This window comes from Pempheris klunzingeri, chromosome 21 (genome assembly GCF_042242105.1).
Source record: "Pempheris klunzingeri isolate RE-2024b chromosome 21, fPemKlu1.hap1, whole genome shotgun sequence".
Classification (NCBI taxonomy): domain Eukaryota; kingdom Metazoa; phylum Chordata; class Actinopteri; order Acropomatiformes; family Pempheridae; genus Pempheris; species Pempheris klunzingeri.
This window is the reverse complement of record NC_092032.1, coordinates 11849631-11867609: the sequence shown is the minus strand read 5'-3', so window position 1 is coordinate 11867609 and position 17979 is coordinate 11849631. Positions and strand designations below refer to the sequence as shown.

Below are 17979 nucleotides of genomic sequence, written 5' to 3'. Positions count from 1 at the left end.
TTGATGTAATTGCACCTCCTCTTTGCATGACTGTTGGATATCACCAGTTACATGTTCATCACAATTAATAAGGACAGCTGTTATCTTGCTTTTATGAAAAAAGACTGATATCATTATCAAGTTAAATTGGAAGAAATAAACAGCATTTGTATACTGTGATAGATGTTTGCCTTAAACACCATTAGGAACACTTTAAGATGTGTTGTTGTGTGTATGTAGAGCCATCTTGTGGTGATAAAGAGCCTCTACAAGGACAGTATGCTTGTAGGATTAAACGTGAATTTAAAAGATATTGATATCAATTAAAGTATATCTCAAGTAGTTCATTAAAAGAGTCAGATTTTACCTTTGTTTGTAATCAGAAGACATTAATTGTGCAGTTAAAGTGATAATAATGGACACCATTATACAGACAACTACACTACATGCCTGCCAAAGACAAGCAAACCTGGCACACATTGTTGGTGCGAACACTTACAGTTTGATGAAAGCTTGCATTTCAAGAGTGCAAAGAGAAACAGCATGTAGTGTAAAATAGTAAGTCCAGAAGTGCTAAACTCGAATTAAGCTGCGACAGCTTATTTGTTATTCATGTGTTACTGAAGTGAGAAATCTCTTGTTTCCATCCACATTATTTATACAAACTTAAAGGAGTATGAATCATGAGATCTAATTGCAACACCATAACCCCAAGTATAATATAAGCCCTATTTGATAACTACAATCATCTCAATAAGCTCAGTGCACCTCTTCCAACCACTAGATAGCACTCTTTTACTATATTAAAGGCTGGTGGGCTTCAATAGCAGCTCCTCAGAAGAAACAACAGTGTGACGCTCCTTTGATCAGCATCAACATTGAGTTTGTTTATTGATTAGGATTGCAAGAATTTGATGGGTAATAAAATAGAATAAAATGGTGGTAGTAGCAGCAACAGAATCTACACTCTTGAAGATTGATATATTGTAATACTGAAGCTTGCACCTGTAGGGTTCCACACTGGTGCAATCTAACACAGACATTAATGATACTGACAAATAATAAAAGATAATAACGTGGCACTAAGGCTTGTATGGTCAGAACAGATAATTTTGTTAAGATATGAATGACCGTCACTTGTAGAGACGCTTAGATACAGATTTACATAATGAGTTATTGGCCAATCCCAGAGGGCACACGTTTTGTCACAATGTACTGTGTTCTTAGTTCACAGATTGTACCACAAAAACTGTGGGAATAGTTTGCTTGATTCACACATCAAAGAAAACATTGTGCTACACCCTTACAAGCCTTTCTATCATCCCCCCTTATGGTCTCAGCTCACAAGTAACAATAAAATCAGTCATTAAGCTGCACATGTAACAATGTCTGAAAATCAACTTCAAACGTCTACAACAGTAAATGTCAAATAGTGCCAGCATTCTGTGTGTTTACTGTACAATTAGTGTAACCTGCTTGATGCAGGCAGGCTCTTGCTGTGTAAACACCAAGCTGCTGGGTGTTGAAATCCCCCTGCTTCACTACACTTTGAATTAAAGAACGAAAGATGAGACAAAGTGGACTGCGCTCCTCACGGTGCAGAGGGTGGGGGGTTTAAGCCAGCCTGAGAGAAGCAATTGAATGCTTAGCGCATCTCAGTTTCCCTTGACCATGAGCTGCAGTGGTGCCTGTTAAAGCAGACTGACGTCTCTTGTACGTCATTGAATGGGAGAGGATGTTATATAAAACTCCTTGTGGAAATCTGGCTGTTTGATTTCATTTGTCTTAACATTAAGTGACTGTATGTCAAAAATGATGAAGGGTATTTAAATATCTGAGGCTCCACATTATTATCATGCAAATCCATGTCTGTAACTCTACTTGTACGTTCACTTTCTTCTCAGCAGTTTTTAGCTGTAAATCAATTTTCTTTATCCGTACATTGTTTGGGATAACAAGACTTTTGTTCTATGATATTGTGGGTCAATGTGTTTCGTAACAGCGATAGGACATCTTTAAAACAGTTGTGTAACGTTGATCCATACTACACCTCTGCATGAACAGCACTTATTGTGATTATAACTACTAGTTTGATGTGATTATGATATCATTAAGTGCCGCTGGTCTGATCAAAATAAGCTTTCATCAGACCCTTCTGCTGCCTGGATAACTATGATCACTCAGTATGGTGGATGGACTGATGTGCATTAAGTTCATTCAGCACATCACTGTTTGTTTACTATTTGTTCTCATGCTGTGTGTAGTTAGGTTTTATAGTTGGAGGTTGGAGAAAAGGCTTCTTAGTTCTGTTTGCCTTTTGTTGACAAATGTTAATAAAATAAATTACAAGTTAAGTCCACATGAATGTTGGTCAAATAAAATGCTGCTTATAAACTGCTGAAATGAAGTTTTGCGTGATCAAATTCAACAAGAATAAAAAGGTAAATTAAAACATGTGTGTATTTTCATTTAAATGTGATATTATTTTGTAATACCTGGTTCGCTTTCAGTCGGTACACGGTCATCTACCTGGCTCCTATTTGGCAGTAACTGAGGAAAAAGTCGCTGTCTTCCTCAGGAGAAGACCTCTACTCTGTTCTGGATCCTGCATGCAAGAAGCAAGTGGGAAGTCTCACTGGTACCATGTCCGAAGATGCTTTAAACTCACGGTCTAAAATTTCAAAAGAAAAAACAAATACAACTGAAACAACTCTGTTTCCCACATTATTGTAAATTCTGCACATATTACTGCTTGTCATATTTTGCCAAAGTATATTGTGTACATATATATATTTGCAGCAAACCATCCCTTTTACTACTTTTTTGTTTATTAAAAATGACTGAGGGGTTAACTAGATCATTTCTTTAATTGCTTGTGATAATTACCTTTATTTATTTATTTGTGTTCATCCCAATCAATACCACTATGAGTTACTGGTGACTTAACAATTATTAGTCGATTTGTAGTAGTCATACGTAGTTATTTTCCAATAGGATTACATTTACAGAAGGTGACCGTATTTCTAGTTGATGAGGGATCACTTTAGTCCATTTTCCATAACTGATCACACCTTAAGTGATGTTTAAAGGTTAAGAACTTCATTTCAATAGGTCTTTTCAGGACAAGGGTGGAAATTCAAAAATAGACATTACCTGAGAATGCTTACCACGACCTTTTCATTTACAGGCAATGGCTGCTTACCATCTGTATGAATTCAATATGACTTCCACCTAACTGAAATATTCATACACGCGAGCAGATGGCACCACTTGCTCTGCTCCCTGTTCTGGTCCCATATACACTTTTATCTTGCTCATGAACTTGTAGACCTTTATGTATGTGGTTGTGTGCAAGTGCATGTGTGAAAAACCTTCTGTTGAGTGTTTTGTGGTCGTGGCAGTACCTGTAGACCCTTTTACTATAAAATCAAAACACCGTTGTACCACCACTGAGCAAAATAGAGGAAAAAGAGGGTCACGTCAAGCTCTTTAAGCTGCCAGCGCCTGGCCACAAACCTCACAGCAGCGTCTGTCAGGCATTCATATTGGCTTTTCATCCTAAGGAAATCTCAGACAGCTCTTAATTTGTCCGTTTTCATTCTTCATTGCATTTTTCCAACAGGCACTGATATTTTATGAGTCAGACATCAGTGGCTTAAACATTATGAATTCACTTCAATCACAAAGACATAACCCAGAACATCCACTTAATTGATCTAATTTGAATTCACTTTTATGAGCCATCTAAATGAGGAGCATTTGAGCAGCCCTTGCTTGTTGTTAATGCATGTGTAATCATACTAGTTGAGTCTTTGTAAAGACCTCTAATTAATAGTGAATGAAGTGGTGCACCCACAGCAACACAAAGTAACCAGAAAGCATAATTTGTTGTACATAACAAGGAAAAGACAAACAGAAAAGAGGAATCAGGTGAGACAAGTGCCTATATTTATCATACATGAAGGGAAAAGGCACTTTGTAGTTAAGTGCAGAATAGGAAGGTGGTGATTTTTTTGCATTCTATTTTTATTTGTATTTCTATATTTTCAATACATGATTCTAACCTTTGAGGTGTTAGCTTGGTACATGCTTATAGTGTCTTTGCAGATGTGGTTCCCAACCTGTGGTATGCTGACCCTGGGCTGACACCAAATGACATAAAATTAGACAAATTAGAGACGGGGGCTGGGGAATCGTAACATATATCTACAATGTTTAAATATGACTCACTGACTCTGACATACCTGCAATGAAAGGCACCGTGTGAATAACCATGTGGCCCTAATATAAAGGGAATAGGGGTGGACCAGAGGTAGAGAGCAGATTTCACACTGTGTGAGTCAGAGAAAAACATTGAGATGAAAAAACAGATATGCTTGATGGGTCATAAACTACCAGGACTTTGAGGATCTTGTGCGCAATACAGTTTAACTATTAAGTTAACAGAGGTATTTTGTGTTGTTTACAAAATCACCTCAAAAACCCACAAAAATAATGACATTTGTTGGAAATATCAATGGGGCAGTGGCTCTGCTAGTTTAGAGGGTCATCCGTTAATCGTAGTTTGATCCTCGGCTCCTGTCTCAGTCAGAATATACTTGAGCAAGACACTGAATCCCAAGTTGCTTATGATGTGGGTCGCTTTTTACAAAACTGTCGGTCAAATTAATGTTATTTCAATTAATACTAACCATGTGCAATAAAGCACATTGCTAATTTTTCCTCTAGAGATACAGCTTTGGAATATCATCCCAACAACAAAATGACAAACATTTCCTAGGATTTAAACTATGCCAACCCTGATGTCTCTATGAGGAGAAACCTACAAGCAGTCCAGCTCCCTGGGCCTCAGTGTGGTTGGACAGTACGGGCAGAAAAATATTAATGCCTCCTTAATGCTCTCCAGTTGGTGGGCAAACAACACCCTCTATTTTTAGGTGATTCTGATAAATATTCTCAAGTGAAATTTAATAAATAAAATGAAAATTAATTGAATAACTCATGCAAGTGTGTAGATTGAGCTCTGGAGACATTTCTGTTCCTAATTTAAATTACTACACTGCTGATGAGAAGTACTGGACAGAGGATAGTGTTTGTGAGACATCACTGAAACATGTCAGCCATTGTTAACAAAGACACTTTATTAGTGTGCGATGCTTGCTGCAGTCCCCAACACAACAACTAATTATTGTTTCTGAGTCATCCATCTAATTGTGCTTGTGGCGCATTCATAAACCGTTTCACAGTCAAAGCAAGTGATAATGTTTGGTTTCATCACGAGCTGCAACCAAATCAGACACTAAACAATCACCTCTAAGCTCCCTTTTGAGCAGAGTGCTTGCAGGTGTGACAGTTTTTCATTAAACATGCAGTTCGACAATGCAGAACATGCAGTTTGCTTACTGACGAGACCTCCACTGAAATCTAAACTGAGCATTTATCATCTAATCTTCTTGTCTCACTGTGAAAAACTGGAGTGTCTCCACCAAAATATCTACGCATGATGTCAACAAATATCTAATTGTTGCTAGGTTAACTGTGGACAGTTGTGGTGGTTGGTAATGAGGAAATTTCCAACTCCTTCATCAATGTAAATTTGTAATATTAGAGGTATTTGTAATAATTAGTTAATTATCTTTTATTAGGGCCCGAGCACCAAGCGGTGCGAGGACCCTATTGTAACTGCGTGGGGGAAAAGGGAGGAAACGTGCAAGTACCCAAGAACCAAGAGGTGTACGGACCTCACAGTCCCCGAGCAGGTAGGCCTCGAAAAAATACGCGACATGGCAAAAAACCAGCCAACCAGGGGGCTCGAAACATAGTTGAAACTGTGTGGATTATTATTATTATTAGGGCCCGAGCACCAAGCGGTGCGAGGACCCTATTGAAACTGCGTGGGGGAAAACGAGCAAGGGAGGAAAACGGGCCAGAACCCAAGAACCAAGACGTGTACGGACCTCACAGTCCCCGAGCAGGTAGGCCTCGGAAAAATACGTCAAATGAAAAAAACCAGGAGACCAGGGGGCCGAAAACATAGTTGAAATTGAAGGAATTATTATTATTATTATTATTATTATTATTATTATTATTATTATTATTATTATTATTTTCCTTGTACCGAAACAAACGCAAATTTGGGGGCCTGAACATGCACGAAAAGTCAGGAAAATTTGCACAAAATTCAGGAACGGTGAAAATTTTCGTATTTTATGGGTTTCGTAAACGGGCGTGAAAAGATGGCTCTATAGCGCCACCAAAACTCAGCCCCGGAACTGCGTATTATCTACATGTACGAAAGTTGTAGGGTATATGTATCGCTTCAAGACGCACAGAAAAGTCTCTTGGAGGTATGCCTTAAAACCAACAGGAAGTCGGCCATTTTGGATTTTATGGCGAAAAGTAGGGGTCGTAAATGAACGAACTAGTCCGAGGGGGTTGAAGCAATCGACTTCAAACTTGGTCAGCTGGTAGAAACAAAATCAAGGATGAAAAGTTATTAAAGGTTTTGTATAATCTTTAACGGTTTGGACGTGGCGAGCTTTCAAAATTTTGTGCCTCGCCGTCAAACAGGAAGTTGTTAATAACTTGACTGCAAGTGATCCAATATGCACCAAACTTCACATGTCTGATGAGAGTCCCGCCCCGAACACATCTACATGTCAATATTCATTCTAAATCACAGCGCCACCTAGTGGTGGCAGGAAACTTTATGTTTTACGCTACGATGGCTCAAGACCAGCCAGTTGATCGGATCCACTTCAAATTTGGTCAGGAAAGCCTCAAGATGTTGATGTTGGTCTGGAGCGAACGCCATGACTCTCTGTCAAAAGCTGTTGCCGTGGCGACGCAGACAATGTCGATTGAAATTTTTTTTTCGCCATCAGAATTAAAAGTGCTGTAACTCCACTGTACAAGTTCCTATCTTCACCAAATTCATACAGTTTGATGACTGTCCAGCTCTGAAGACATGTACGTGGCAATTTTGAACCATAGTCATAGCGCCACTTACTGGCTGGAGGAGGTACATGTCTTCTTTCTCGGACGTCTCTCTCTCAGCAGGTTAACCACAGGCACCTCAAATTTGAGCCAAACATTCTCAAGATGTGGTTGATGCAAAGGTATGAAGGTCTTGAGGTTTCGCCAAACGCTGTCACTGTGGCGACGCCCTGTTCGCCATGAAACACGAATTTGATTTCCGAGCTTACACATGCGTGCACACTCACCAAATTTGGCATACACGTCAGGAGGCCTACAATGAATAATCTTATTGGGTTAACAGGTTTGGATGGGCCAAAATGGCTCTACGGCGCCCCCTACAAAACTTTGACGGACTAGCCCCCGGTGTACGTATTACCTACATCTACCAAATTCGCTATACTTATGCGGGACGATAGGACCTACAAAAAAGCCTCTTGGAGCGTTGACCTAAACCCAACAGGAAGTCGGCCATTTTGAATTAAGTGTCAAAATTTCAGCCATTTATAGGGGTCGTAAATGAGCGAACTAGTCCGAGGGGGTCAAAGCGATCGACTTCAAACTCGGTCAGCTGGTGGAAACACTATTCAAGATGAAAAGTTATCAAAAGCTTTATATAATCTTTTACGATTTACCCGTGGCGAGTTGTCAAAGTTCAGTGTCCCGCCATGGCACCGAAAGTTCTTCTAAGTTCACTGTAGATTCTCCAGTGTGTTTCACACTTTTCATGTTTTGTCTGAAAAGCCTCAAGACCTTCACAGTGAAGTCAACACTTAATATACTGGAATACAGGACGTCATTAGCGGCCGTTTTCTAGCGCAACATGGGAGACGCGGGAAGTGACGTGCAAGTCCTTCACGCGCTGTTCAAACTACATGCACGTTCTGAGCCGCGTGGAAGGGTCGGAGTCCAGCGGCGGCGGGACGGAGCCGCCGCACGCCCTGACGAGCGCGGACGTGCGAGGGCCCTCCAACGCTGCTTGCAGCTTTAATTATTATTATTATTATTCTCGGGCCGAAACAAACGCAAATTTGAGGGCCTGAACATGCACGAAAAGTCAGGAAAATTTGCACACGCATCAGGCCTGGCGAAAAATTTCGTATTTAATGGGTCTCACAAATGGGCGTGGCAAAATGGCTCTATTGCGCCCCCTAACACTAAAACCCCTACCCCGGGAACTGCAATTTATGTACGTGTACGCAATTTGGTGGGTTCATGTATCACTTAAAGACGCACAAAAAAGTAATTTGGACCAATGACCTTAACCCAACAGGAAGTCGGCCATTTTGGATTTTATGTTAAAAAGTAGGGTTCGTAAATGAACGAACTAGTTTGAAGGGGTTGAAGCGATCGACTTCAAACTTGGTCAGCTGTTAGAAATAATATCAAGGATGAAAAGTTATTAAAGGTTTGGTATAATCTTTAACGGTTTGGACGTGGCGAGCTGTCAAAAGTTTGTGCCTCGCCGTCAAACAGGAAGTTGTTAATAACTTGACTGTACGTGATCCAATATGCACCAAACTTCACATGTCTGATGAGAGTCCCGCCCCGAACACATCTACATGTCAATATTCATTTTAAGTCATAGCGCCACCTGGTGCTGACAGGAAACTTTATGTTTTGCGCTATGATGCCTCAAGACCAGCCAGTTGATCGGATCCACTTCAAATTTGGTCAGGAAAGCCTCAAGATGTTGATGTTGGTCTGGAGCGAACGCCGTGACTCTGTGTCAAAAGCTGTTGCCGTGGCGATGCAGACACTGTCGATTGAAATTTTTTTTTCGCCATCAGAATTGAAAGTGCTGTTACTCCACTGTACAAGGTCCTATCTTCACCAAATTCATACAGTTTGATGACTGTCCACCTCTGAAGACATGTACGTGGCCATTTTGAACCATAGTCATAGCGCCACCTACTGGCGGGAGGAGGTACATGTCTTCTTTCTCGGACGTCTCTCTCTCAGCAGGTTAACCACAGACACCTCAAATTTGGGCCAAAGATTCTCAAGACGTGGCCGATGCAAATTTATGAAGGGCTTAAGGTTTCGCCAAATGCTGTCACCGTGGCGACGCCTTGTTCGCCATGGAAAACGAATTTAATTTCAAAGCTTACGCATGCGTGCACACTCACCAAATTTGGCATACACGTCAGGAGCCCTAAAATGAATAATCTTATTGGGTTAACAGGTTTCAGTGGGCCAAAATGGCTCTATGGCGCCCCCTACAAAACTTTGACGAACTAGCTCCCGGTCTATGTTTTACCTACATGTACCAAATTCGGTATACATATGCGGGACGATAGGACCTACAAAAAAGCCTCTTGGAGCGTTGACCTAAACCCAACAGGAAGTCGGCCATTTGGAATTTAGTGTCAAAATTTCAGCCATTTATAGGGGTCGTAAATGAGCGAACTAGTCCGAGGGGGTTGAAGCGTTCGACTTCAAACTCGGTCAGCTGGTAGAAACAATATCAAGGATGAAAAGTTATCAAGGGTTTTATATAATCTTTTACGGTTTGCCCGTGGCGAGCTGTCAAAGTTCAGTGTCTGGCCATGGCACCGAAAGTTCTTCCAAGTTCACTGTAGGTTATCCAGTGTGTTTCACACTGCTCATGTTTAGTCACAAAAGCCTCAAGACCTTCACAGTGTAGTCAACACTACATATACTGGAATATAGAACGTCATTAGCGGCCATTTTCTAGCGCAACATAGAACGGGAAGTGACGTGCAAGTCCTTCACGCGCTGTCCAAACTACATGAACGTTCTGAGCCGCGTGTAAGGGTCTCAGTCCGGCGGCGGGACGGAGCCGCCGCACGCCCCGACGCGCGCAAACGTGCGAGGGCCCTCCAACGCTGCTTGCAGCTTTAATTTGTATTATATTTCCCTTTTACTGTCCTTTTTTTGGCTAAATCATTAGTCATTTTTAGACTGCAAACTCTATATTACAAGTTCACCAATTCAGCTGTATCAAAGGTTAACAATAGGCTAAAGTATCTTTTAAAAAAAGTGCTTGCTCTGCTCTCTGGTGTCAATTTTCCAAGATCCAGTCGTTTTTACGTATTTCTTCTACAGATTACTCACTGTTACTTTATTAGTGAATAAGTAAACATACTGTTGTAGACCAATAGATAGTATCGGTTGCGCGGAACACAGAAAAGGTTTTACTTGCCTTTCAGAAAAAAAATCCATCTCCTTCGAGCCGGATTCGAACCAGCGACCTAAGGATGTCCATGTATCCACTACAGTCCTCCGCTCTACCAACTGAGCTATCGAAGGGAGATACCACCACATCGCACAACCATAGGTTTTATATAAAACTGGGCGCGTGGTTTGCGGTTATCGTGAGTTATATAAACCAATGTTATTCATGTAAAGTTACAAGGACATTAATAAAGTGAACGTCGGCGAAAATCGACAATCAATACTATCAAATTCTCTGATTGTTCACAAGTCAACACTACTAATGGTAACGTTAGCTCATGCTAGGTGCGCGTCCTACCAGTCAGTATAACGAGACCTTAGCTCTTATACGTCATATTACAGCGTCACAATAACACACAAAGCTCACGATTAATGAAATTCACACAAATCACACACAATAGATAACAGAGCTCACACAGACGTGTTTGCTGTTAAATAAGACGGTCAACCTCTGTAGCATTCGAGGGGAATTAGCTCAAATGGTAGAGCGCTCGCTTAGCATGCGAGAGGTAGCGGGATCGATGCCCGCATTCTCCATAAACACTTTTTTCCTTCATCCTCAAGGAAATTATAGTTTGCTCTATAAAGTGTTGCAGTAAAGCAGAACGGCTTGTCATTATTTACTTTACAGTTAACTATAGTGATACAATAACAAGGAAGTTTTGCCCCACATCTAATGGCTGGTAAGCTAACGCTAGCTTAATTAGCGTTAGCTAATTATGCAGGTGCAAAGCACTACTGGCAACTCAACAAAAAAACTCAGTAACTACTAATTTTACAGACGCAACCATTTGTTTGTTTGTTGCTCTCTTCCTGTTGTAGTTAGCTAATGATGTAAAATACCTTTTAATGGACACGCCATCGTCCTTTTGTACAACAAAAGTCCAGCGATGTCGCCTGTTTAACCCCCCGGGATGGTGCTAGCTAGCCTTTCAAACTGTTTACCTTAAAAGTTAGCATTAGCATTAAAGTTAAGCTAACATGTACCGGGGTAAACATGAAAAAGGCATTATGTTTAGTTCAAAACCTCTATTGACTTTAATATATACTTTTTTTTAATATAACTACAGCTGCATCATTACAATCAATCATCATGTTCAGTGACTGTATTTAACTATATTTGATAGGAGTGATTCTTAAACTCAAATATTTCGGGTAGCCCCCACATCTTTTATTCACTCTCCTTAATACAGACTTACTTACACCTCACAGACATCAGCTATCTTTGACAGTAGTGTAGAGGAAGATGTAGGGGCTGATGGGCAGCTGTTCGCTTCTCCCCTCCCCAGTTTCAAATATGGGCAAGGTAAAAATGGCAACCTTTGACGTGACAGCAATAGCTGCTAAAAACAGAACTGACACCAGCGAGATAGCAGCCCACACTCACCAGGACAAGAGCAGCAGGCCTACTCCTCAGGCCTACTATAGTTTGCCTCCAAAAGGACTTTTTACTAACTTTATTAGTTTTATTTGGCTTACAAGTAAGTTTTGGTAGTGTTTCTTTTTGTCTTGCTGAAAACGTTAGTCAAAATGAACACTATGGACAACTTGGAGAAACAGCTGATCTGTCCCATATGCCTGGAAATGTTTACAAAGCCTGTGGTCATCCTACCCTGCCAGCACAACCTCTGCAGAAAATGTGCCAATGATGTTTTCCAGGTAAGAAACTGACGAGAAAATGCTACTGATTTGTTTTTGATATGAAGGGAAACATGTTTAATAACTTGATACATATATCGGCATCTGAACCACATTTTTAATGAACTTGCCCTACATTTGTGATGTATTTAAGGCCCAGTTAGACATAGGTGTACATTCTCATAATGTCAGTAAAGTTTAGACAGAAAATCAGCACACTGAGTGTTACATCTGATCATTAATGAACCTTCAAGGCTGTGTTTACAAACAATTGGGTTGTTTTTAAGTGATTGTCACTGCATTAAACCATCTGTTAAGTCATTTAGGAGTGACAGCAGAGCAATTCAGTGTTTTGGTTTTGGTTACACTTGGTATTATGGACTAGTAATTTCACACCTAAAATGAATCTATCCTAATCCTAACCTAAATTTAGAGTTTGAATTATGACTGTTTACAGGCCTCAAATCCATACCTTCCAACAAGAGGTGGCTCTATCACGTCTGGTGGCCGCTTCCGATGCCCGTCCTGCAGACATGAGGTGGTTCTGGACAGGCATGGCGTCTATGGGCTGCAGAGGAACCTGCTGGTGGAGAATATTATTGACATGTTCAAACAGGAGTCCACCAGGTGAGACAGATCAGACACACATATGTACTCTACTCTTTTTTCTCCCAATGGAAGACAAATTCTAAGTAAAATGTGGTCACATTACTGCAGAAAGGCTTTGTTTATCAGTCAAGGCTGTCTTTAGCCCTGTGCTTCAACCCTGAGGGCAGCAAATGGAGATAGGCAGGACGCATAGCAGGTACTGGTGTGGCCTTTGAGCCAGTGGCTTCTGAGTCACAGAGCTGGAGTGGATGACAGCAGGTTTTTAGTTTTAGTCATCCGTCTGCACAGATGATTTCCCTAATCTCAGTAGTTAGCTGTATAGCCAAAAGACTTTTATGTCCAAATCTACAACACTCACAAACAGGACGCTCAGCCTCAAACTGGATTAAGACTTTATGGTATTATTTTAGAAAACCAAGTGAAATATTTCATGGAGAATTAACTGATATCTTGATTTATTTGTATAGGATAATTTGCCCATACAAGATAAGCATGAGTTATTCATAAAAGACGTAATGCTTAATGCACCTACACCCACACCTGTGTACTACACAGTGTAATAGTGATGTATTGATTACAGTGCTGACAGTCCAGGTGCATGGCAATACAAGACTGATGGATCATCAATAAACTACTGAGATGTTTACCTGTGACATTATCAAACTGACATTATATGTCACATCAATATGCAATGAAATGTTCGGCCTGGAAGGAAGATAACACTGCTTTCCTTAAACCTCAACAGCAGCAAGCCAGCGCCAGAGAGAAAGGAAGAAATGCCGATGTGTGACGTTCACGAGGAGGAAAAGATCAACATTTACTGTGTGACCCACGGTGTGCCCACGTGTTCCATGTGTAAGGTATTTGGAGCTCACAAAGACTGTGAGGTGGCGCCCATAGCCTCCATCTACCAGACAAAAAAGGTGAGGCCATGAATACATCAATTATGAGATTAGGAGAAGTAGATAGATACATAGATAGATAGATAGATAGATCGATAGATTCATACATTATTTGCATTATAACTTTGAATCACACTTGATCTCAGGTATTTACTCTGCCATGTCCTTGCCCCCCAGACGGAGCTGAGTGACGGGATTGCCATGATGGTTGGTAACAACGACAGGATGCAAGGCATCATTAGTCAGCTAGAGGAAGCCTGTCGTGCCATAGAGGTCAGTGTCCAACTGCTGCAGCGCCTGGCCGCTCACTCACGCAGCAAGCCTGGCTCTGTGCACACACTAATGCACCTGCACTCACCTGCACAGACGTACAAACAGACGTAATGTGTCCTTGTCACTGCCGTTCTCCCTGCTTTTATCTGTCTGGAGAGAGGAAAATTAATGTTTTTGTGCCGCAGTCTGTCTTACTCTCTGTTTTCCACATTTTCTTCTACACGCACTTAGCGGTGCACTCCATTCTGCCTCTGGCCCATTGACATTAAAAACAAGCAGTGCAATTGATGGAGGGAGAACAGACAGCTTTCCTATGGTTCACGTGCCACAGTTGGACTTAGTAGGGAGGAAGCTGGAGTGGCTCCAGTTCCCCGTGTGTCACCCTCAGTGGCGTCACTCAGGACGGACATGCAGAATGAGCTTCACTGCCCTCCCTGCACATATGGCACTACCGGATGGGCGGGAGACAGGCTAACCAGAGCATTTGTAGTTTACAGTATGTACATGACCATACACAGAAAGCTATTGCCTCTTTTTCTTCGGTTTGATCTTTGCTTTTGAATATTCTAAACTCTGTTGTATCCTAGAGTCGTGTTTACATACATTTCTCACCCACAAGACTGTGAAGAATGATTAATATGGATGAACTTTCAGAATTTATAACCCTTCCCCATGCATGCGCTCGTGTCTCCTTCTGTCTCTCACTCACGCATGCACAGGAGAATGGTCGGAGGCAGAAGACTGTGGTGTGTGAGAAGTTTGACCAGCTGTACTCCATCCTGGAGGAGAAGAAGAGGGAGATGAGTCAAAAGGTGACGAGTGAACAGGAAGAGAAGGTCGACTACATCCGGGGCCTGACCAGGAAGTACGGAGACCATCTGGAGGAGAGCTGTAAGATTGTGGAGAAGGGGATCCAGACCATGGAGGAGCCGGAAATGGCTTTATTTCTACAGGTCAGAGTTGACACCAAATGAGGTTCAAACTGTTGGTACAAACTCTGTGATGAATGATGATGAATAATTGGTCAAAATTAGCAAAAATTGATGTGTAGGTTTAATGGATATTTGGTCTTTATTTATCTTGTCTCTTTCAGAACACAAAGCCCCTTCTTAAAAAGTGAGTATATGTTTTTATGTACCAATAATTACACTGGCAGTGGGTATGCAGTATGTCTGCTCGGTCAAAAAGATAGCATACTGTCATTTGAAGATCAATCTCAATCAATCTTTATGGGTGGAGGTTGGACAGACAGAGAGAGAGGGAGAGAGACAGAGACAGAGAGAGACAGACAACACAAACAGCAACCAACGTACTAACAGTGACTATAGCACTAGCAATAGGAATGTGACTAAAAGATTAGGAGTATGATATTATTGAAAAACATGACGAGTGTCCGACAATCCTGAACCAGAGAACCACATCAGCAGGACCAGGACCAGGATCCACAAGATCCACAGGAACCTGAGAGATGAGAAAGCACAGAAAGGCTCCGGGGAAGATAGCCAGTTAGAGGCAGACATTTGGCTGACATGAGACATAATGATGGAGAGGAAGAGGAGGAGAGAGAATAGAGGAGCTCAGTGCACCATAGGAGTCCCCCGGCAGTCTAAGCCTATAGCAGCATAACTAGGGGCTGGTCTAAGGCCTGATCCAGCCCTTAACTATATGCCTTGTCAAAAAGGAAGGTTTTTAGTCTACTCTTAAATGTAGAGAGGGTGTCTGTCCCCAGAACCCAAACTGGAAGGAGGTTCCACAGGAGAGGAGCCTGATAGCTGAAGGCTCTGCCTCCTGCACTACTTTTGGAGACTTTGGGAACCACCAGTAGGCCTGCAGTCTGGGAGCGCAGTGCTCTAGTGGGGTAGTATGGTACTATGAGGTCTTTAAGATATGATGGGGCCTGACCCTTAAGGGCCTTGTAAGTGAGGAGAAGGATTTTAAACTCTATTCTAGATTTTACTGGAAGCCAATGAAGAGAAGCCAGTACAGGAGAAATGTGGTCTCTTCTTTTAGTTCTCGAAGATGAAAATCCTTTCTGCCTTAACGCTATTAAAAGCTATTAGTCAGATTGTCCTCTGTTTTTTATTCCTCTTTTGCTGGTTTCTGTTTTTCTTTAAATGTGAAAATTATATGTGAATGACTTACCAAATGTACCTTTGGTCCTACACATTATACCAGCAGCCTAATGCGTTAAGGTCACACCTACTCTCTGGGAGTCGTCAAAAGTAATTCTATTAAAAGTAGCCAATCAGCTGTGAAAGCCCAAAATAACTTGTGAACATTGATCATATATAACAAGGGCTATAATTGGAAATGGTCTGTAATTGTATAGTGCCTTTTTAGTCATTTTGACTACTCACAGCTCTTTTTACATCACATCCTCAATCACCCATTCACATGTCATTCATTCAGGAGGAATCTAAAGTTGGAGGAGACTATATTTCACACACAATGACTGTGTGAAGGTGATTCTTTTCCTGTAAACATGCTACTTTCACCTACTTTCACTCAGAATTGCGGAAGCATCCAGTATAACACACTTGGACAAAGTTGAGCGCGGCTATGAGAATATGGATCATTACAGCGTCAACTTCAAGAAAGAAGGCAAGGCCCTGCGCAGCATTGACTTCGTCCAAGGTGAAGGAACATTCCTGGTGACCGCAGCGTCTTACTGCTCACAGCTCACACTTGTTGTAATCTGACTTTTATTTCACTCCCTATTCTTTCTATAGATGATGAAGACGAGGATGAGGCGGATGAGGATGGCGAAGCAGGCGCTGAGGAAGGAGAGGGGGCCCAGACTGTTTCGGGAGGCAGCGCTGTTACAGACGCCTCCATCCAACCTTCTGCCCCCCAGCAAATGAACTCCTCCCCAAGCGCAGCCAAGAGCGCTGCTTCGACCTAGCTGTCAGCCGCCGGCCCAGACAACACTTAAACCAGGAGCAGGATAAGTTTTGCTGCTAGATGTTGATTTCAGGTCAGTTGTGATACTTTTTCTCCCAGATTGGGTAACAGTGAGACGGATTTAGATCTGTGCCGAAGGGAAAATCTGAGTTGCTGAGGTAGATCTAACGGAAGAGACAGAAGTTTCAATTCCCTTCTCTCTTTTATTGCGATTTTGTTAGCGTGCAACACTGCATACTGACTGATCTTATACTTTTTTTGTCTGATTAAAACACTTTTTTTTCCCTTTAGGTGTTTTTTGACGTACTGAATGATAGACAGGCTATGAGTGTCTTTTGGTTATTTCCACAATTCAGGCTTGTTCATGCATTTTTTATGCAGTGGACCTTTTGCGACCCACTATTTAAACTGCATCATTAGAGAGCATGACAAGGGGGCCTCAGGTTTTCCCCCTCTTTTTTTATGACTGATATAACTTTATGAGTAGGGTAGCAGAGAAAAAAAATCACTGTGACATTTCAGTATTTCATACACGCAAGAACCTGTATTATGTGTTGTGTTCTTTGTTGTGTAACACAGGTATATTTTCCTATTATGGACAAAGCATCACATTTTGCCCTGTTATGGTCATTATATCTGATGTGTCATTAAAATAGAATTGTACAAACACCTAAAGCACAGCATTTCTTAGGTTTCTCAGCCAAAACTTGGTTGAACTTGGGAGAACTTAACCACACCAGGTTTACAAAAACTCAACTGTTCTTAGTTTCACACAGCTATCACATGTGTTGCTGCACTCCAGATTTGTGCCTGGACTGAATTACCAGTGAAATAGATTTTGTGTAACACCCTACCCGGTTGTGTGTCTGCGCATGTGTAAAGGAAAAAGACTCATTTTTATCTCTGTCCCTTCCTTTATCTCTTCCTCACACACTTTTCATTTATTTCTGTCAAAGAAAATCCATCTAAAAAAGGCATTAGTGTCATTTTTATATCTTGACCATGCAGTTTCTCTCCAGTATAGTCGTGATACCATTCCTGCCTACAATCCACTGTACATATCAGACTGCAGCGAGCCTCAAGCCGACAGTTACCCATTTGCTGCCCTGCGATGGTCTCACCTTGCTGTGACTCCACTATTGAGGTACTCCACCACTGAGTCCCATCTAATTATTGTGTGAGTGAGTTGGATCCTTTACAAATGGGCTCAATGCAGCACTAAGCCCCAAGTTGCTAAGTGGGCCAAACAGAAAAGGATGACTCACACCCACAGCTCTTGTTTAGTTTACCCTGACACTGTGGGTCAAGGATCAGCACAGCGTGCACACACACACTCACACACACGGCCAAGCAACTACACAGTGTCTTTCACACTCATTAGCTATCAGTGGTGCATCATTTAGCTGTCTGTGGTTGCCTCTTACTGGTATAATGAGAATTCCGTCTTGAGGATTAAGGGTTTAGGATAAAGGATGCTGTATGAATGTTCTTCACCTGCATGACT

General features: G+C 41.6%; 1 protein-coding gene and 2 non-coding genes across 4 annotated transcripts; 2 read left to right on the top strand and 1 right to left on the bottom strand.

Moving 5' to 3' along the window:
* Nucleotides 1-10141: 10141 nt before the first annotated feature.
* trnay-gua (transfer RNA tyrosine (anticodon GUA)) lies at nt 10142-10227 on the bottom strand. Its single transcript is given in 2 exon segments — nt 10142-10177; nt 10191-10227. It is a non-coding gene; the product is annotated as a tRNA-Tyr (tRNA).
* A 389-nt stretch (nt 10228-10616) lies between these two features.
* Nucleotides 10617-10689, top strand: trnaa-agc (transfer RNA alanine (anticodon AGC)). The gene has a single exon. It is a non-coding gene; the product is annotated as a tRNA-Ala (tRNA).
* Nucleotides 10690-11538: 849 nt separating this feature from the next.
* trim55b (tripartite motif containing 55b) lies at nt 11539-17369 on the top strand. Of its 2 annotated transcripts, none has more exons than XM_070853261.1 (8): nt 11539-11811; nt 12248-12417; nt 13148-13322; nt 13479-13574; nt 14294-14527; nt 14668-14690; nt 16084-16208; nt 16304-17369. In XM_070853261.1, exons 1-8 carry the CDS (start codon nt 11683-11685, stop codon nt 16474-16476), a joined length of 1125 nt encoding a protein of 374 aa, XP_070709362.1. In that variant the 5' UTR covers nt 11539-11682; the 3' UTR covers nt 16477-17369. The 2 variants fall into 2 exon arrangements, with proteins under 2 accessions (XP_070709362.1, XP_070709361.1); XM_070853260.1 differs by having other exon boundaries at nt 13145-13322.
* Nucleotides 17370-17979: the final 610 nt, after the last annotated feature.

Bases quoted from the DNA above. Each gene is read 5' to 3' on its own strand.
- trim55b (XM_070853260.1), top strand. From the start codon at position 11,683: ATGAACACTATGGACAACTTGGAGAAACAGCTGATCTGTCCCATATGC. The intron at 13,323-13,478 runs GTGAGGCCATGA...CTTGCCCCCCAG, and splicing joins CCATCTACCAGACAAAAAAG to ACGGAGCTGAGTGACGGGAT. The intron at 16,209-16,303 runs GTGAAGGAACAT...TTCTTTCTATAG, and splicing joins CAGCATTGACTTCGTCCAAG to ATGATGAAGACGAGGATGAG.